Genomic DNA, 21,191 nt, shown 5'->3' on the forward strand with positions numbered 1-21,191 from the left:
ATTGAAGAATGCACCTCACTGGCATCCTGATCTCAAGAGTGGGAAGTTGCAGACAGCATAACAGCACGGTCTGTCCACATTGCAGTGACTCCATGGCTTTGAACATTAATGCTTGTCAAGCATTGGGAAAGCTTTCATGTGAGCACTTGTGTTCATATTTGTCCAACTTTACTTAAGTTTACTTTACTTTACTTAATAGCACCAAAATGCTTTTTAGAGAGAGCCAGCTTGGTGTAGTGGTTAGGAGTGCTGACTCTGGTGATCCAGGTGTGCAGCCAGCTGGGTGACTTTGGACTTGCCATGGCACTGATAAAGCTGTCCTGATTGATCAGTGATATCAGGGCTCTCAACCTCACCTGCCTCACAGGGTGTCTGTTGTGGGGAGAGGAAAGGGAAGGTGATTGTAAGCTGCTTTGAGATTCCTTCTGGTAGAGAAAAGCAGCATATAAGAATCAACTCTTCTTCACTACAGAACCTTTTTAGGCATGTGGCATTGGGTGGTGTTGACAGTGGTTTGGGCTCCCATGCGCTGAAGTCACCAGCCCTCAAACCAAAATTGCATGCTGAAATTTAAACAGCTGCAGAAAAACTGTTTGTTGATCTTGATGGAGAACATGTAAGGGGTAGACTGGGATGGCGAGTCCTGTGTGAAACCAGCAGAATCCACAGGAACACCATAAGCAATGAAACTTCCTCTTTACAGGGGTGGGAGGGGGAATAGGAAGAGCCTATAATCATGAAGGGAAGCTGCAGCACCTAGGCTAAGGCTCCTCCACTGAGGCAATGATGGGCTGGTGTGCTCCTGTTGAGAGAGGAGGATCAGGGTGGACACAACCCCATACACTTTCTGATTCCTTCCCTGACATACTGGTGAATAAGAATTCTTAGTATTAAGCAGGCTTTGGTTCAGGTAGACTTTGAGTGCTCTGGTGCCTTTGCTTCTTAAAAGACCACTGCTGAGACTTTCTGGTGTGGCAGTGATTTGGCCTGTTGGGTTTGCATTGCACTGTGTCCACATTGATATTAGCACAGGGATTGAGCAGCTGGGCACTATTGCACTCATTCTGCTGTCCTTTCAACCCCTCTTTCCTTCACTCAGATGGTGATTCTGTGCTTGACATCAGTTCTGTTGAGTTGGCATTTGCCACAGTGGCACTGGATTCTGCTGCTGGGTGCTAATAGTGATTCTTCTGTCCTTGCACTAATGCCCCCTCACTCTCAGTTTTTACTTCAGGGATTCTTAAATGTGACCTTATTCTTGGTGGGGTTGGCACTGCTGCAGTGGCACTGGTTCTTCTGGGCACATTGCCCTGGTTGTGCTGCTGGCTTTCACTTTCCACTGCAGAGATTCTCTGGAACTTTCTGCTGCGCTTGTACTGCCTAGCTGCTTTCTCCCGTTGGGAACAATGGAGAGTGGGAGCACCTTCTGTTAATTGAAGTTGGTTCTTATATGCCACTTTTCTCTACCAGAAGGAGTCTGAGTGGCTTGAGCCATCTGGGGCTCTCCTAAGCACCTCGCTTGGTAGGACTTGTAACTGCTGCTGTTGGAGCAACTGAATGATGGGGAAGATGAACTTCAGGCCATCTGCCAGAGAGGGTCTGTCCTGCCATCAACCCTCAACTTACTTTGTATTCTCTGAGCAGTCTGCACAATATACAGGTGTCTTAACAAGGATTTTTTTTTTAATCTGCCTAATATTTCTGGATAAGTTGAAAGCTTGGATAGCTATTTGTTGAAAGTCCAATTCATATGATTTCTTCCGTCAAGCTACACAAGAGCTGGTTTAGAAGAAGAAGAGTTGGTTCTTATATGCCGCTTTTCTCTACCCGAAGGAGTCTCAAAGTGGCTTACAGTTGCCTTCCCTTTCCTCTACCTACAACAGACACCTTGTGAGATGGGTGAGGCTGAGAGAGCCCTGATATCACTTCTCGGTCAGAACAACTTTATCAGTGCTGTGGCGAGCCCAAGGTTGCATGTGGGGAAGCGTGGAATCAAATCTGGCTCGCCCGATTAGAAGTCTGCTCTCCTAACCACCACACCAAACGTTTCCTGAAGACTCCCTCTCCATTTTCTCAGGCGGTAGGAGTATCTGGGGGGGGGGGGAGCCAATGAAATATTTTAGAATGAATCTTAAGACAAGATTTTTCCATACTCTAAAATATCCAGTATTCCTGAATATTGTTGAATCCGAATACCAGTATTGGCATTAATATTCATGACTATCAGTAAATACCAATATTTTTCAGGTCTCATAGACTCTGGAGGGAACAGCAATTTTTTTCGTGCACACCCCTGGTGCAAAGTATGGACCTCTGTATTTGCTATGTAAAAAGAGTTTGGAGAATGTCTGTCTTCTCTGGGGAAAGAAAGAGCGAACCTACTTCTGCTTGCAGGGATTATGGGTGTGGGCATTATTCATGTGAGATGGACCTTTCCAGTGAGTCCAGTGTTATTGTCTATTTGAAGATGTCATATCTAAAGAACAGGAATGACAGTATGAAAGTTAGGGGAAAACCAGGTATGATACTGGGTAATGAGTGAGCAGGTCCTCTCAAGTTTTTTGTTTTTTAAAAGAAGGGGAACTTTACACACACACAAACACACACACTCTCTCTCTCTTCCCTTTTTAAAAAATACATTGATCTGGTCTCATGTCTGCTTTAGTTCTTAGTGGATAAACCAAGGTAAGTTTTAAGCATGCAAAATTTTCATTTCCCTCTGCACAGCAAAAGAGCTAGGACTGAATGGCAGAAGGGGGAGCACACCATCACTTTAACTGAACCTTCCATGTCCCTTCTATGTATATAATATCAAGCAGTACAGAATGTTGTGAACTGCCTCAGAATCTTTATTCTTTGACTCAGAACATTTTGAGGAGGGACATCAAAATGTCTTAACAGGATAGCTTGTCGCACAGACTGTTTATGCACTGGAGGTTTCATGCCAGGCTGCAAGCTGGAGTTTCAGTCGTGGCAGATTGCCCCATCTCTTCCTGCACCCACACAGGGGAGCATTTGGCCCAGTGCACCTCATCTGCCCCCGATTTGTACTCATGCAAGAGAGCTGGGGCAGTGAAGTTCCCAGTGCATAAACGGTCACAGACATGATTGGGTGAACTCTACTGTCACTAGTGTCGTTTTTCTAGCACTGCCTAGATGTTCTTGTTTAATGCTGGTGTTCATTGCGATCAGCCTCCTTGTGTTTTGCTGTTCTCAGTTTTAGTCTTAAACAGTTCAGCCAAACCATCTAATGTCCTTCAGTTTCTGTTTTGCGGTTCAAACTGGACTCCAGAAGACCACAGCAGCACTTCTGCTTATGTGGTTTCTGCGCTTCTCCTTGTGTGGTTTCCGTTGAACTCCATGTGTAGGTTTCCGTGTGTGGGATTCCCATTGGCAGTTGATACAATTGGGTACCATTTTGGCAAGTCTAAAAGTGAAGTTTGATGATTTGGGCACTAAATATATTTTTCCTGTGTCTTGATATATATATAAAAAAAAGTCTCTCTTTTCCGACAGGCATTTGCAATGAGGTGTTGAAGCCTTGTTTCACTGACTTGGTGAGACTGGACCTAAATGGCGCAGCATGACTTTGCTCCAGCCTGGCTTAATTTTCCTACCCCACCGTCATCGTCATCTTCAAAGGTGAATTTCTTATTATCTCCTGAATCCCAAGTAGAAGAACTTGCTTAAACTTCAGGTTTTAAAATTGTGAAATTCATACACCTGGCTTCAGTGTTTTCAGGGTTGAAAGATATACTTCAAGGAATCGAAGTTTAGCCTGAGTTTGTTTTAACTAGAATTTTCATTTTAAATAATGTGGTTGAAAAGGATGCTTGACTCTAAAGCAAGTGCAATAAAGTCTAAGCTTTTGTATGAGATAGATAGCTGATGTCATAAAACCAAAGTTAAAGGTGGTTCTGGTGGAGCAGTGGGTGATAGCTATAGTGACTTGCCAGTCCTTTGCCAGATACCATGTAACTGCCTTGAATAGTTATGCTACATAATGACTGAGAAAGTGGCTTTCCACATTTTTTCTTTATAAAGAAAAACATGCTCATAAATTCAATTTTAAGAGGTCATTTTTGTGTGTTACAGCCTAGTTGCTTTTAAAAATCAGATTATTTCAAAAAGAGATAATGCATTGCATTTGAAAAATTTAAAGTGAGATTTTATGGCACATTGTTTTAATTTTAAAGTGCTTGGTTAAATCCCCTTGGCTTAATGGAAACATTACCAGAGAGCTGTAAAGCCTTGTCATTCAAGGGAATGATCTTCATTAGTATCCTTGCATACATAGGAAAAGCCAAACATAAATGCATATTGTATCTCTTAGCAGAAACATGTCTGAAGTACAAAAAAAAGTGTGGGCTGCATAAAGCTGAGCCTTTTCTATTCTTAGGATGTATAGTGGCTTTATTTGATGGTAAAGCAATCTGTTAATTGTTGTCACAAAACTCGAAGTGTGCTTTAAATTGGTTGACAAGCAGGGCCCGCAACAAAACATTGCAGACCCGTCTTGTTAACTTTCATTAGTGCTGTAATTTTTGTGCATGGGTTCTCTTTTCTATGCTGCTTTTTGGCATTGCTATGTTTTATTTATTTATCTATTTATTTATTTTTGGACTTGTAAACTGTATTCCAGCAAGCTGGCTTGTGGCAGTTCACAGCAAATAACATAAAACATATATCCAATATAAAATCACATAAAACATAATAATCCTAAAAACAATCTCCAACTCTATAATAAAATGGCGGTACACAATTAAAACTCCCTCTCCTCACATCGGGCCATTGGGATCAGCTTCAGGATCCTGCCTGCTTAATTTTTGATAGGACTGTAACAGGTTTCTCCTCTGGTTTTAGTGTTGCTGCTAATCCAATCAAAAGGGAGAAAGTGGATAGGAGACAGATTTAAAAACAAAACAAAACGTTCTCAGCTGCTGTGGCTGGAGGAAGGAGGCAACTCTCTAGGAGCCACATGAGGGCCAGGCAAGAGAAGGCAGTAAAACTTGGAGCCAGTTTTCCCATTTTCCCATTTATAGTGGCTTGCTTGTTTACCTTGGGCACCGTGGGGATGGGATCACTGTCACTTGGCTTATGTGAAGGGAGGAGTAAATGTTTTGACATGCGCCTTTCTCACTCCTGTCTTTTACCCACCACCTTTTCTCTCCTCTCCTACCCACTGGCATTTGAATGCCTTCACTTTCTGTCCAAGGAAGGAGAAAGCCCTGCTGCTTCTTGTCCTGGCCACAGCCATTCCCTTTCTGCTGGGCAGCAGCACCAGCAATCCAACTCCTATTTTCTAGGGCTTCTGCTCTGCTTGCTCGCTCTTGCCCTCTCCGGCTCCACCGCTTCCTAAGAGCAGTTTCTGTTGTTATCTGCAGCTGACAACAGTTCCTCCTTTTGGGATTTATTTAACACCCACACCCATTTTTCTCAGTTTAGGATTTTTCTGCATGTCTGGGGTATCCCTCAAGGTTGCTGAAAAATATTCAGCTGAAAAATTCATTCAGTCAGTTGGTTGACCCTTACAGAACTCACAGTTGTGTCTTCTGCTGGCTGTTTTAGTGAAAAATTTCTCTAGGATCCAATTAATTGCGTCCATTGTTCATTATTATGACAGATACCTCTTCAGCTTTTTAAAATATTAATGTAATTTTTTTTAAGCCAGAAATATTTTGAAGCCAAGAATATGCCCTATAGTTTTGGGAGACAGCAGTTGTGTAATATGAAGGATGCTTAAATGTAGTGGGGAAAAAAATTGAATTAAAAATGCTTCCTGCATTCTGTTAACAAGAAGCAGTATTTGCCCACTTTTCGGGTATCAGGTTTTTCATCTTACTGCAGAGTAGTGATCAATAATAGCCTGAAAGGTCATAAATCACCAAAACTTTTATCAAAACTTGAGTGCAACCTCAGTGAGCTTGATAGAGCACTAGCTCCACCATGTGTTGAAATTGCAGCCTGCACGATTATATGCGGAAGCAATGCTTTAAAACAGGGGTAGTCAACCTGTGGTCCTCCAGATGTTCATGAACTACAATTCCCATGAGCCCCTGACAACGTTTGCTGGCAGGGGCCCATGGGAATTGTAGTTCATGAACATCTGGAGGACCACAGGTTGACTACCTGTGCTTTAAAAGAAAGTTTCCAAATGGTGTAGAATGAAGCACTAAAAGGCTGCTTCCAGATAGCTCATCTCTCAGTGGCTACAACATATAGAATAATAATAATTAGCTTTAATCGTTCAGAAGTGCAGAAACCCAAATATTAAAAAGCTGGGCACTTTTTAATGTTTTGTCTGGGAACTATGGTACACATGCCTATAGTAGAACATGCTAACTGCAGCCATCTAGTGGCATTCAGGTGCGTAAGTGCAGCCCAGTATACAGTTGCATCCAGTGGAACACACGTAGAATGTTAAGATGCTGTAGACATTACAATATTTTGTTGCTGTATGGTTTAGAAGGCTGGTGATGCTTAAGGTAGTGTTGCCATTGTAGCCCTCATTTAATACTGTTCTACTTTCAGTCATCACTGAATCTTGAGAAACATTCTGAAAGCTTTTCATGGACGGAGAACCGTTACGAAGTTAACCGTAGGCGGCACAACTCTTCTGATGGATTTGATCCTAGCAGTGGCCGTTCAAATGGAGGTTTGTATTTATTCTTTATTCATAAACTCACTGCCTTTGCTCTTTAAGTAGAACACAAACATTTCACTGTACAACACACTTCAACATACAGAACAATTCTCCAGAATATCCTGCTCACATAGAGTATCTAGTACTCTAATCCACGATTAACAATACAGTGTTAATCCATGAAAAAGTGGTGCCTGTAAGGTTTGCAAGGATAATTAGGTCTATTCTTAATGTCCCTGGGCATTTAGAAACATGGTATTAATCTTGGACCCCAGTGTAGGTCATGGGCTCTGCTTTTCTTTCTGGGTGAGGGTGAAATACTCAGAGAGAGCCAGTTTGGTGTAGTGGTTAGGAGTGTGGACTTCTAATGTGGCATGCCAGGTTTGATTCTGCACTCCCCCACATGCAGCCAGCTGGGTGACCTTGGGCTCGCCACGGCACTGATAAAAACTGTTCTGACTGAGCAGTGACATCAGGGCTCTCTCAGCCTCACCCACCTCACAGGGTGTCTGTTGTGGGGAGAGGAAAGGGAAGGTGACTGTAAGTCGCTTTGAGCCTCCTTTGGGTAGAGAAAAGCGGCATATAAGAACCAACTCTTCTTCTCGTCTCATGTGGTAGGTAAGATGGAGTGAGAAGGGTTTGTACAGTACCATACCCCAGTCCCTACAAGATTCAATCAGAAGCCTGAATAATTTCTTAGGTATAGCTTAACATTGAGTTTTAAGAATGTCATACACTTTTTGCAAAGTAAAACTTATTCAAAACTGCTTTTTGGTTTTGCATTTCAAACATTCTAGGGCATATGGGAAGAAAAGAGAGAAATGACTGGCGCTCGCAAGGCAGGAATGGCACTGAAAACACAAATCACAGAACGGGATACCATAGTGGGGGCTCACGTGCTCGTACCAGCAGTTTCCACTCTGGGAAAAGCCAAGGACTGCATGAAAGCAATGCTCCTGAGTGTGAGAGTCTGAAAAAGGAAGACAAGGAAGAACGCAAACAATTTGAAGCCGAAGATTTTGTGAGTTTGGCTAGATTTAGCCAATTTTCTTTGGCTCCAAGAGCTAGATCCCAAATTTTAGGAACTGCACTAATTTTTCAGCCTTCAGGGTTTCATTTTCTAATGAAAAAACTTTATAACTGATCCTAACCTTTACATACAGTTTTAGTCAAGTTATGGAAGAAGGGTTCTGGTGTATCAGTTAATACAGGGGTAACTCTGGCTGTCATCACTTACAAAAATTAACCTCTAGCCCTAGCCTAACGTCTCCCTAGTTTCTCATAATTCCATGATTGCTTTAGAAAGTTCAGTTTAATTGAATATTGGACCTGTATGACTAAATAATGAATTCATCCACAACCACTGAGTGTTATAATCTTGAGTTTAAATGTAAACAAGCAATGACAGGAATGGCATATACGTTTATTTTAATGTGAGGACTTCCATCTGATTGATAATCTGTTGTTTGACTCACCTGTGCCTCCTTAATGCTCTTAAGACCTGGCTGTTCTCTCAGACAGATGAGAATTCAAATAGGAGGCTTTTAAAAAAGAGTCTGAAGTAATTGAGCTGTGTGTTTCTTTATTTCCATCCCACCCCCCTTTAGCCATCCCTGAATCCTGAATATGAGAGAGAACCAAACCAGAATAAATCCTTAGCTGCGGGTGTTTGGGGTAAGAGTACTGCAATGCAGTAAAGTTCTTGAATAGTATTTTGTTATACATTATTATGTATTATTAGTAATTTTTGTAAGTTATGAATAGATTGCCTTAAATTTTTTTTCTTCATTGATAACTAAATCCCTTCATATTGTGTGTCAGTGTGTGCGTGCACGTGTGTGTGTCTGAGAGAGAGAGAGAGAGAGAGATGCAATGTTGATACCATTTTTAAAATCCAGGGGCTTCTACTGTGAATCATAGAATCATAGAGTTGGAAGGGATCTCCTGGGTCATCTAGTCCAACCCCCTGCACTATGCAGGACACCCACAACCCTATTGCTCATCCACTGCAACCTGCCACCTCCTTGAACCTTCACAGAATCAGCCTCTCCATCAGATGGCTAGCCAGCCCCTGTTTAAAAATCTCCAAAGATGGAGAACCCACCACCTCCCAGGAAGCCTGTTCCACTGAGGAACCGCTCTGACTGTCTGGAACTTCTTCCGGATGTTTAGATGGAATTTCTTTTGCATTAATTTTATCTCATTGGTTCTGGTCTGTCCCTCCGGGGTAAGAGAGAACAACTCTGCTCCATCCTCTTTATATTAGCGTTTTAATTCCAGAAGATGGTTATCTCTCAGTCGTCTCCTCTCTAGGCTAAACAGACCAAGCTCCCCCAACCTTTCCTCATACGTCTTGGTCTCCAAACTTCTCACCATCTTTGTTGCCTTCCTCTGGACACGCTCCAGTTTGTCTACATCCCTCTTCAACTGTTTTCCCAAAACTGAACACAGTAATCCTTGTGTTGAGAAATATATATTGGTGTACAGGGATCTTTATTTTTGAACCAGGCAGCAGTGTTATTTATGTGGAATAGACCTGGTTTCAAATGCTCTGATTAAATGCCCTACAGAAATACAAGGGGAGTTGGGGGTCAGTTATCTAATCACACATGTTAAGTCTTTCCTGCTGCTGTGTTGAATTTACCCATGGAATCTGGAATGACCCTATTCTTTTAAAACTTCTTTTCAGAATATCCTCTAAATCCTAAATCTAGATCTCCACGAATGCTGGTCATTAAAAAAGGCAATACAAAAGATTTACAGATATCAGGATTCCCTGTGGGAGGAAACGTTCATTCACAACCAGCTAAGAATGGGACTGGCACAAGTGTTTATAAAGGCTTAGTTCCCAAGCCTGTCATTCCACCAGCAAAGGTAAGAGTTGAAAGTGGTGCTTCTGGACAGCAGGGCAGCCTCACCTTGTTGGCATGTTTCTTTGCTTGTAATGCTCATATAGACACTGTATGAAAGTGAAACTGCATTTATCTGCTCCCTGTCATTTCTTATTTCCCTCCCTCCTCCCATCCCTTTACTTTTCCTCACTACCTCTTTCTTTCTTGTGCTCCCAGATTTCAGGTCAGGGGATTTTACATGCCCTTATAAATAGTAGCTTCAGGCTCTTCCCTATAATAAGTTTGATAAATTAACTTTTAAAAAACTCATTAACTTCATTTCTGAAATATCTCTTACCATTTTGATTTTAGTCTACGCAGTGGAAAAGCCAAACAAAAGAGAACAAACTCGGGACTCCGTTTCCTCATGATTCTGCATATGGTATTGGAAACTTCAGTGCTTTCAAATCTACTGCCAAGGCTGTCGGATCACAGAATTCAGTGAAAGAGGTATTTCAATGATGTGTTTTTCCTTTTTGAGAGCCAGCCCAGTGTCACATTTTAGAACAGCGGCCTCTAATCTGGGGAACCAGGTTTGAGTTCCCACTCCTCCACATGACTTTGGGCTAGTCAGAGTTACCTCAGAGCTCTCTCAGCCTCACCTGTTCCGCAGGTTGTCTGTTGTAGAGAGAGGAATGGTAGGCGATAGTAAGCTGCTTTGAGACTCCTAAAAAGTGGGGTACAAAAAAAGCTCTTCTTTTTTCATCCAGGCTGCTTCAGGCTTGGTAAAGGTATCCCCTGTGCAAGCACTGAGTCATGTCTGACCCCCTCTAGCGTTTTCATGGCAGACTCAATACAGGGTGGTTTGCCAGTGCCTTCCCCAGTCATTGCCATTTACCCCCCAGCAAGCTGGGTACTCATTTTACCGACCTCGGAAGGATGGAAGGCTGAGTAAACCTTGAGCCGGCTGCTGGGATCGAACTCCCAGCCTCAGAGCTTCAGACAGCATGTCGGCTGCCTTACCACCCTGCGCCACAAGAGGCTCTTTCAGGCTTGGGAGGTGGTGCATTAAACAATGAATTTGGAGAGTGTGAAACCAAGTTATTGAAATAGGGATAATACATAATAGATTGACTGAAAGTTACCGTTTCCTCACTTTTCCTCATGTCTTAATCCTGTCTTTTTTTCCCTGTTAGTGCAATCGGTCAAATTCCTCATCCCCAGTGGATAAACTTGGCCAGCCTCGCTTAACCAAACTGACGCGAATGCGCACGGATAAAAAGAGTGAATTTTTGAAGACGCTGAAACGGGATCGAGTTGAGGAAGAACATGATGAGAACTGTGTTGGGCAAGAGAAGGTAAAGGGTATCCTGATTTGTCATAGCATTGTATCAAACTCATGCAATATATTTCATTAAGCTTTCTGTCGCCCTAAAGATTACAAACAGGCAGATCTTCATATAAACTTTACATTAAAAGATTGTTAAAAGAAATCAGTTTAGCACTGGTTCTTCTAACATTCTTGTCATGCTCGGAAAAATACACTTTTATTTTTTGATAGCAATAATATGCTTATACCATCCTTTCTTAATGCTGGCTTGCATTTAATGCTTGATTACTGTGTACTGTTTTCTGTTTATATGGAAGAACAAGTATGAGCCCGCTGTTTGCATCTAAACATACACATTTGTGCCATAGTACATTAAATAACCACATGGTGTTGAGTGTATGCTCTTGCATTCTTAAAACTCATATAGTATTTTTACTTGACTGATTGCTTGAACTAGTTTTTAGATGATAAATTGTCCTCGTATTTCATATTTTTCTATCCACAGACTCAGTTTTAAAGGCTTATTATTTTCCTTTGACTTGTGTAGAGTACTCACAACTTAACTCTGAGGTTTCTCAGTACTATTGAACATTTCTAGTAGTTTTAAAACGGTGTGATCTCGATAAGTCTCTTGGTATCACAATTGAAGCATTGAAACTGAATGGCAAAGTTTACAGGTTTTGAAATTCAATATGGAAGGGAATGCAACTTCTTGGTATTCTATTCAGTCTGTCTTCCCCCTTGAACTCAAGTATTAGACCAGGGCTAGTCAAAATGTGGCCCTCCAGATGTCCGTGGACTACAATTCCCATGAGCCCCTGCCAGCATTTGCTGGCAGGGGCTCATGGGAATTGTAGCCCATTGACATCTGGAGGGCCGCAGTTTGACTACCCCTGTATTAGACTGTCAGCATAGTGTAGTGGTTAATCTTAATCTGGAAAATTGGGTTTGATTCCCCACTCCTCCATATGAAGCCTGCAGGGTCAGTTTTCTCTGAACTCTCTGAGCCCCACCTGTCTCACAAGGTGCCTGTTGTGGGGAAAGGAAGGGAAGACAATTGGAAGCTGCCTTGAGATTCCTTAGGATAAAGTGGATTATAAAACCCAACTATTCTTCGTCATTTTCCACACTTGATTTCCTATGAATAAGCAGTATAAATTTTGCTTCAAAGGGAGGAAATATTGGGTAGCTCAAGGCTGAATAGTGTGTGGATCTATATTCTTTTAAAGTACTTTGATTTCTTCATTATTATCTCTAAAAGTACTGAATCATAAACTTTGGTATGTTGGTTCTCTGAAGCATATTGCAGCTTCTGGAATATTCTGTCCGCCTTAGCATAACATTTGGCTGCTGAAATTGGTTCTGTACCCCATGCAGCAGCATAAACAAGCCTTTCTCAAATTTAAAGCTTTTCTTAGTAGTGAGCTTTTTCCGGTTTAAAGAGAACTTACTTTGGTGTGTGATGTAAAGGTTTGTTTCAAATTATGGGATGCAAGTCTTGTTTGGAACGTCTTGAAATATCTGACTTCTTTAACAGGAGGATGACGAAGAATTCAATTTACATAACAGCAACAGTGGCCACCAAGAGAGGGACATAAACCGAAATTTTGAAAATGAGATTCCGCAAGAAAATAGAAATGCTGCAATGATTTCTGAGCAGATCATCCATTCTTCAACATTTCCTCAGACTGATGTCCTTTCAAGCTCACTTGAAGCAGAGCATCGGTATGTGTTCTTAAAATTCAGTTCTATTAAGCTTTTTGAGAAAAATCTTTCTCTATAAGTACAAGTTAATTCAACATGGAATTAGGTGCTGAATTATGGGACTGGAAACCGGAAGCCAGGGACAAATTTGCATCGTGAGTTGGACTTTTCTCCTGGTTCTTTTCTGTACCATAGGGAAGGCTGTGTGGAAGTTCTTTAGAGCTTGCCTTTCTCTGAAATAACAATAAGAGATGGGGTGGAGGTGGGTAGCAACTTTTTTTTACTGCAGAGAAACCCCTGAAACATTCTTCAGGCTTTGAGAAACCCTCGGTGTCAAATAGAGCAGCAAGCAGAGTTAGAGCTCTAAATCAGGGGTAGTCAACCTGTGGTCCTCCAGATGTTCATGGACTACAATTCCCATGAGCCCCTGCCAGCTTTTAAGTCACTTTGAGCCTCCTTCGGGTAGAGAAAAGCGGCATATAAGAACCAACTCTTCTTCTCTTCATTATACCATTAGGGGGTAGGAATGATTTGAGGGTCATACCAGATAAGATGTCGGGAGTTCCATGAGCAGAACTCCCAGTATTGGTTTTTCAATTTGGTTATCAACAGCTTAGGGCTTGAATTGGGACTACAAGGGTGTGTGCGCTGTTTACTGCCCCCCAAATGGTCCCAGGTACCTGCTAAGTATTAGGTGAAGAAGCTGGTATTTATAGCTTGCCCAAGGAGGCAAGTAGCAGCCAGCTCCCCTTGGGCAATTGCAGGTTGGAAAAGTGGCATGTGGGGGGAGGTGAACATCAACACCCTCATTCTGTACAAAGTGTGAGTCCAAAGGCAACTTTAAGACCAACGAAATTTTATTCAAGGCGTGAGCTTTCGTGTGCATGCACACTTCCTCAGACAATGGAACAAGAATCGTACAAGTACAGATATAAGGAGACAGTAAATTAGTAGTAAATTAGTAAACAGCATCACAACAAATATGTAACATGATAATGAAGATTGGATAGTTCCTTGCTAGAATAACAAAATCTGTCCTTTGGGTTCAGTTGAGAAAATGTGTCTGCACACGAAAGCTCACACCATGAAATAAAACTTTGGTCTTAAAGGTGCCCTTGAACTCGCATTTTGTTCTGCTACTTCAGCCCAACATGGCCACCTACCTGAACCCACATTCTGCTGCCCTGATCAGGAACCCCCTCCCCCAAATATCTGGTAAAAACAGTGGGACTAGTTCATGGAATCCTAGTTATTTCAGCTGGTGGGGACTTGAAAACTCCTGCTTGCTCTGCATTATGTGCTCTTCTCTCCTTCTTTTAAGCTTTGATGAAGAGACAGGAGGGGATACAGCAGAAGCTGAGTCCTCTTTTGCTTTGATTCTCTTATCTGAAACATTTTGTCTATCCTGTCTTAAGAGTAGACTGAAACTCATGGGAAGAGTTGGCAGGTAACTGCCCAGCTGGCCTTCTTCAAGGCAGTCAGATGGGGCCATGAGCTGCTAATTGCTTTCAGTGTATATAAACATAGGTAAAGTTAAAATTAAGCTGTGCAACATCTTCTGTTTCTCTTTAGATTGTTAAAGGAGATGGGCTGGCAGGAAGACAGTGAGAATGATGAGACCTGCGCTCCGCTCACAGAGGATGAAATGAGGGAATTTCAAGCTATCAGTGAACAGGTGGGAGGCAAAATCTACCTCTGTGTGTGTGTTTGTGTGTGTGATATCTGTCCTCCCGGCATTCAGCAGTAAGAGAAGCAGAACCAACATCCTGAGGTCTAGCACGTCAAAAGTCAACAATTGACCATTTTCTTAACAAGACTTCCACACAGCAAATTACTGTTACACTGTCCGCTGATTCCTGGCCTGCTTGTCTGTACTGTTCCTCCCACTTTCTAAACTTCCTTAGTATTATGCTCTCCCTTCTGCCCTTGCTACTGCAGATGTCTGTTGGAGCCCAGAAGAGCAATGAGGGGTTGGGATGGGATGGAATATACTGTCCTCTATAGCAGGGGTAGTCAACCTGTGGTCCTCCAGATGTCCACGGACTACAATGTCCCACGGACTACAATTCATGGGAATTGTAGTCCATAGACATCTGGAGGACCACAGATTGACTACCCCTGCTCTATAGCATCATCCTGTTCTGTAGCTCCTTAGGCTGAAAGCTGTGTGTGCAACTTAGTCTCGTGCTGTGCTAACACAAGAAAACATCATGCTCTCCCTGCTGCTAGCACAGCTAAATAACAATAGGTAGGCAGTGGGAGTTTCTTCAGGACACTTCTGCATTAAATTTCTGGGCCAGCTTGGTGTAGTGGTAAAGAGCAGCAGCTTATAATCTGGCAAGTTGGGTTTGATTCCCCGCTTCTCTACATGCTGGGTGACCTTGGAACAGTCACAGTCCTAATAGTATTCTGACCAAGCAGTAATACCAGGGCTCTCTCAGCCTCACCTGCCTCACAGGGTTCATGTTGTAGGGAGAGGAAAGGAAGGTGATTGTAAACTGCTTTGAAGAAGAAGAGTTGGTTCTTATATGCTGCTTTTCTCTACTCGAAGGAGTCTCAACACATCTTACAGTTGCCTTCTCTTTCCTCTCCCCACAACTGACACCTGTGAGGTAGGTGAGGCAGAGAGAGCCCTGAGATTACTGCTTGATCGGAACAGCTTTTATCAGTGCTGTGGCAAGCCCAAGGTCACCCAACTGGTTGCATGTGAGGAAACGTGGAATCAAACCCAGTTCGCTAGATTAGATGTCCGCACTCCTAAACACTACACCAAGCTGAGACTCTTTCTGGGTAGAGAAAAATGGGGCATAGAAACCAACTCTTCTTATTCTTCTAGGCTCACAAGTTTCTTTTTTTTTTTTTGCTTGCAAACTTGATACTTCCAGGATCTTGAATTTGAAGGAAAGAGGTTTCTACCTGTAAAATTTGGCATGCTAGACTTTACAGAATCCCTTTTTGGAGAATAGTTGAATAGATTATAGAGCATATGCTCAAGAAAAACAAGATGTTTTCTCTTGGAAAGTTTTTGTTTGAAGTAATAGGCTATTGAAGTAATAGGCAAAATACGTAGTTTAATGTTTTGTGAAAAACTAAAGAAACCTTTTTGGTGACATCTCTCTGAAACTGCTAACTTTGCTGCTGTTTTTTTTTCCCCCAGTTACAAAAAAATGGCCTTAGAAAAAATGGTATTCTGAAAAACGGCCTCATCTGTGACTTCAAATTCAGCCCCTGGAAAAACAGCACTTTCAAACCGACCATTGAGAACGAAGACACAGAAACAAGCAGCAGCGACACGTCAGACGACGATGATGTGTGAAGCTGGGGAGCGGGAGGTGCTTTCGCTTCTGGCACTGCTTGTGCGGGAATTGCTCGAGAGAGAGAGAGGGGAAGAACTAAAATTGAAGTAGCGCTTTGTGCTGCCCATTAGACGAAGGATCTTTGGGACTCCTCGTGAAGGAACCTAAGACTGTTGTGTTGATGAGCTGTGTTGAAAACATGACTATAATTTCTTTGTAAATGGATGTTGTAGAAAGGAGGACTTTGCCCCAACATTGACTCTTTTTTCATCACTGCAGCATTTCTCTGACTAGCAATGTGACAATGTATGAGAATGAGATTTTCTCATTTAATAATAAAAAAAGATTATGTATTGTTTGGCAAAGTTTTTGTCTTAAGAAACGGCAGGTCTAAAGCGGGAAAGGGCAGCTTGACACAGTGTGTTGCTTGCTGGGACGGATTTCTGTATGGTGGAAATCCACAGTATTCACTTTGTGCACAGACAATAGAAAGTGTAGCATGTTGGCAAAAAAAAATGACAAAAGTGCACTAAAACTTCCATTTCCTGAACTGTTGTAATTATTCCACTTCTTGATACATACCAGTAATTGCTCTCTAGCAGTTTGTACTACCGTAATTATGGAAAGAGACTTGCTTCAATTTCAAACTTCACAGAACTGGTGTAAATCAAAAGCTTTATTTGGATGCTACGAGACCCAGGAATCTGGATCCTCACAATGGGCGCTGATTCTTGTGGGGGAGGGGAAATAAACATTATTTTGATAACTTATTCAGAAGCAGAAAGCTTATTTCACTGCCTGATCCTGTCAAAACTCATGCATAATAAACTGTCTTTGCATAATGTCACCTTGGTACATAACATTAACGATACTTACAGTTCTTTAATTGTCTCATTTTGCTGCCTGTCGTGCTCCTTAGAACACTAATGTTGATTTCTGGTCATTGTCAATACACAGTAAGTGGATTTTGGGACTCTTAGTCCAGAATGCTATTTAAAGTACATTCAGTCAAACTGTGGTTAGGGTTAGGGTACAGGTATGCCTGTTGAGATCTACCTTCCTCGCAGGTAGCAGCCACCAAAATCTGGCTAATAATACTCTCCATAAACATTTCTTTAATCTTTAGTTACTGTTTTCTGTCCAGTGTTGTCTTTAAACTGAAAATAGGATTCGTCTATAGATAATGTTTGGATTTATACTGTTTCATAACTCACTGAAGGATGTTATTGCAGTAGACCAGTGGTCCCCAACCCCCGGTCTGGAGACCGGTCCCGGTCCGTGGATCAGTCAGTACCGGGCCACAGCTCCTCCTTGTTCTCCTTCCAGGCTGCTGCCTCGGGGGCTGCCCTGCCACTCTGCCGCTGGCTCACCTTTGGTGCTCTCCAGTGGTTGCAATGGCTGGGGCTCCCCCTCGGCATGGCACTGCGCAGCTGCTGCTGGCAGCGCCCCCCCCAGCGGGGCGGCGGGAAGTCAGGGGTGTTGGCGGGAAAGCAAGTGGAGCAGGGGCTCAGAAGGCGCCGACGTCCCTCGGCAAAAGACTACCCCCCCCCCAGGCCTCAGTAAAATTGTCAAGTGTTGACTGGTCCCCAGTGATAAAAAGGTTGGAGACTACTACAGTAGACGACTGAGAGGGGATCTGATAACCATCTTTAGAAGGCTGCCATGTAGAGGATGGAGCAGAGTTGCTCTCAACTATGCAGACTCCATTGCTCAAGTACAGGACAGCCTAAAAAGAACTACTTCAGTAAGATTACTATGCCCTGACTAGCCTGATCTCGTTAGATCCTGCAGCTAGAGAGGATCAGTCCTGGTTAGTAGTTGAAAGGGAGACCACCAGAGAAGTCCAGAGTTGCTCTGCAGACAAGTCTCTTGGCTTGAAAACCCTATAGGGTTGCCATAAATCAGTTGCAACTTGACAGCAATTTCTACAGCCATCAAGACGTACATGAATCATTTTGAGCCCACTCTGGGTTTTCTGCATTATGAATATACTTTCCAGCACCTTAAAATCCTCAAGTTGGAAGGTGCTATACAGGCCATGCTCAGCCACCTGCTCAGTGCAGGATCAGCCAAAATAACTTCAAGAATACAAAGCTTCTGTTCTAGAGAATCCCTATTTAAATGAACAGGAATTGTTCTGTTTCTTTTTTCTTTCTTTTTGCCCTCCCGCTTATAAAATTCTTCAGTCTTAGTATTTTCTTTCTCCCCAAAATACTAGAATTTGAGACACACACCCCCATGCAGTTTGCGGGCAATGGATTCCAGATCAATAAGGGAGGTGGCACACTTAATGGAAATGCAGAACTCATTACAAGAAGATGTAGTGATGGCCGCAAGCATAGATGATTTTAAAAAGGGACCAGACACATTCATGGAGGATAAGTCCATTAGTGGCTACTAGCTCTGGGTAGTAAAAGGAAGTTCCTTGGCCAGAAGCAGTAAGCAAGGAATGCCAGCACTGGGAGGCAACATCAGGAGAAGGCCTTGGCCTCCCTGCCCTGTAGCTGGGCCTCTGGCATAACCAGCTGATCTGTGTGAGCTAGGCTGCTGTATTAGACAGACCACAGGTCTGACCCAGCAAGACTTAATTGCCCTGCCCTATGGATACTAATGATTCAAAATGCGGACTGTGTTTCAACAGATAGTTCTGTAGATATTGCAAAAGTTCATGATAACTTATGAGGGCCCGGTGAGCTACTGAACATGCTAAAATAGCATGGCATTGGGAAATACATCGGGTTTGATCCGTCAAAGTTTTCCCCCCCATTTAATCTCATCCCATTGACCTCCCCCCTACAGTTCTAATTCTCACTCTGCTATAGAAGCTTGCTGGGGGGGGGGGGAGCCCTGGGCCAGTCACTGTCACCCCAATATACCCCATAGAATTCTTTTGAGGCTAAAACAAAGGGGAGAATTATGTTGTAAGCTGCTTTGATTCCCCGTTGAGGAGCAAAGTGGGGTATAAGTATCTAAATGGAATGTGTGGACAAGGAATAAGCTTGCTCTTCTATTGAGCTTTTGAAAGGGAGGGAAGCCTCACGAATAGAAGTCTGGTGGTTTCCATGTGCAAGAGAATACGTTTTGGATACCAGGATACACCCCTTCAAATTGCAGGGGCTGTAGTGCAGCTTGGAATATTTCACATGAACTCCAAGCAAGCCAAACCAGAATGTTGCAGGGAGAACGCTTCCATTCCACTCCTTGCCATGCTGACTTTCTAACTGCGGGAAGCTTTTTAGACACTACGAAGGGGGGAGGCCTTCCAAAACGCAGTCCTCCATGAACCTCCATGATTTTTGTTGATTCATTCACATCCCACTTTTCTCTCCATTGGTTTACAGATGTGACAGAAACAGGCAGGGGGGATGGATGCCTGAGTGAAGAGAAGTCTCCACTCCACTAGGCTACACACTTCAAGCTCAGAGCCCTTTTGCTTGTGCTTCTGGATGCCCCCAGAACTTCTGAGCTGAGGAAAACAGCCAGATCTCAGCAGCTGGATGAGAAGAGAAGAGCTGCTTTTAAATACCTTAATTTTCACTGCCCAAAGGAGTCCCAGAGCGGCTAACACACACCTTTCCCTCCCTCTCCCCACAACTGGCACCCATGAGGCTGAGAGCTCTAAGAGAACTGATTTGCAACAGCAACCCTAAGAGATATGGGACTAGTCCCAAAGTTGGCCAGCTGGCTGCATGTGGAGGGATGAGGAATCAAATCCAGTTCTCCAGATTAGAGTCCACTGCTCTTAACCTCTACACTACACTGGTGGTCTCTGTTTCTTCACTCTACCTTCACTGGTCCTGGACCTTCTGCCCCCTCCCCTTCTTTGCCATCCACATTCTCTGCATTTGTCTACATTTCTCTGCATGATCCTGTTAGTGAGTTTGCCAAATGAATGCTAACAACGTGGAAATCAAGCCTGGCTGTCCTCTACCCTTAGGGGCTTTAAGGCAAGGATTACAGAGGCTAATCCTCAAATGATACAGGCATCTTTACATGGTTTAACTCTGTTATCTTAGTCCTGTGAAAAATTAATTGGTATTAATGTTCACTAAGCTCCACTAGGTGGCACTAAAGACATCTTGTCTTGATACTGATTTTGTGACCTGTGCTGATGTCATGATTAAATTTACTCTTCAGAGTCCAAATGATCAAAATCCCACACCCTGATATGAACTACTTGCAAGGTTGAGTAGTGGGTCTCTGAAAGCCACAGGGGGCATTCCCATGATTCAAACACAGATGGACGAACAGTGGAGAAAATGCTCTGCTAACTGCTGGATGAGTTCTTCCTGTGCAAGGGAGGCTGCGATTATTCAGTATTTCGTTTAGGACACCATATTAATCTGTTTATTCCTTCTTCACTCACCAAGAAATTAATATATGCTGACTCAGTTTGACGTTTATGGATGTTTTCTTCTACTGACATGAACACAGCCAGTAGATGTCAGCAGAGTAGCTTTATGAGAATAAAACCCATATATATGTGTGTGTGTGTGTGTGTGTGTGTGTGTGTGTGTAAAGGTAAAGGTATCCCCTGTGCAAGCACCGAGTCATGTCTGACCCTTGGGGTGACGCCCTCCAGCGTTTTCATGGCAGACTCAATACGGGGTGGTTTGCCAGTGCCTTCCCCAGTCATTACCGTTTACCCCCCAGCAAGCTGGGTACTCATTTTACTGACCTCGGAAGGATGGAAGGCTGAGTCAACCTTGAGCCGGCTGCTGGGATCAAACTCCCAGCCTCATGGGCAGAGCTTTCAGACGGCTGCCTTACCACTCTGCGCCACAAGAGGCTCTATGTGTGTGTGTGTGTATATATATGTATGTCTGTGTGTATATATATATGTGTGTGTGTGTGTGTGTGTGTGTGTATGTGTGTATATGTGTATATATGTATATATGTATATATACACTGAAATCCATATTGGGGCCGCAGACAGACAAGCCAGATCTTTCTACAAACCATAGAAAACACCTAGGTTTGCAGAAAAATTTGAAATCTAAAACAAATAAACATGGGAGGAGATAACACCCACCAAAATGATAAAAGAAGTGTCTGTAGCTTTAAGAAACACATCCCCTCAGAGGCCAATGCTAAGTGCCACAGCAGCATTCCAGCCTTGGTTTCTGTCAAGAAAATGCTGGGTCAGGACAACATCCACTAGCAACCACTGGGTGACTCAGGGACCACCTGACTTGCATGACTCACTCAGCCTGTCTGCTGGCTCTTGTTCAACACCAGCTGCTCCATGGAAGCCAGTTGTGTGATGGTTAGAGTTCTAGACTCGGATCCAGGTTCAAATCCGTCCTTCTCTGTGAAAGCTCACTGGGTGACTTTGGGCCCGTCATGCACACCTAGTGTTTATTACCTCACAGGGTTGTTGTGAGGAT

General features: G+C 43.1%; 1 protein-coding gene across 1 annotated transcript in view; it reads left to right on the top strand.

The window, feature by feature from the left end:
* The window catches only part of GPBP1 (GC-rich promoter binding protein 1), a 35,578-nt gene extending 19,004 nt beyond the window's left edge, over positions 1-16,574 (top strand). The window contains exons 4-13 of the mRNA XM_077347164.1: positions 3,517-3,642; positions 6,532-6,655; positions 7,441-7,664; positions 8,251-8,317; positions 9,333-9,517; positions 9,847-9,984; positions 10,671-10,832; positions 12,342-12,529; positions 14,081-14,183; positions 15,666-16,574. Coding sequence (XP_077203279.1) covers positions 3,574-3,642; positions 6,532-6,655; positions 7,441-7,664; positions 8,251-8,317; positions 9,333-9,517; positions 9,847-9,984; positions 10,671-10,832; positions 12,342-12,529; positions 14,081-14,183; positions 15,666-15,824 — 1,419 coding nt within the window. The 5' untranslated portion in view covers positions 3,517-3,573 and the 3' untranslated portion in view covers positions 15,825-16,574. The remainder of the gene's footprint in view (positions 1-3,516; positions 3,643-6,531; positions 6,656-7,440; positions 7,665-8,250; positions 8,318-9,332; positions 9,518-9,846; positions 9,985-10,670; positions 10,833-12,341; positions 12,530-14,080; positions 14,184-15,665) is intronic.
* The last annotated feature ends 4,617 nt before the right edge of the window (positions 16,575-21,191 follow it).

The sequence above is a fragment of the Paroedura picta genome, chromosome 7, assembly GCF_049243985.1.
Source record: "Paroedura picta isolate Pp20150507F chromosome 7, Ppicta_v3.0, whole genome shotgun sequence".
Lineage (NCBI taxonomy): Eukaryota > Metazoa > Chordata > Lepidosauria > Squamata > Gekkonidae > Paroedura > Paroedura picta.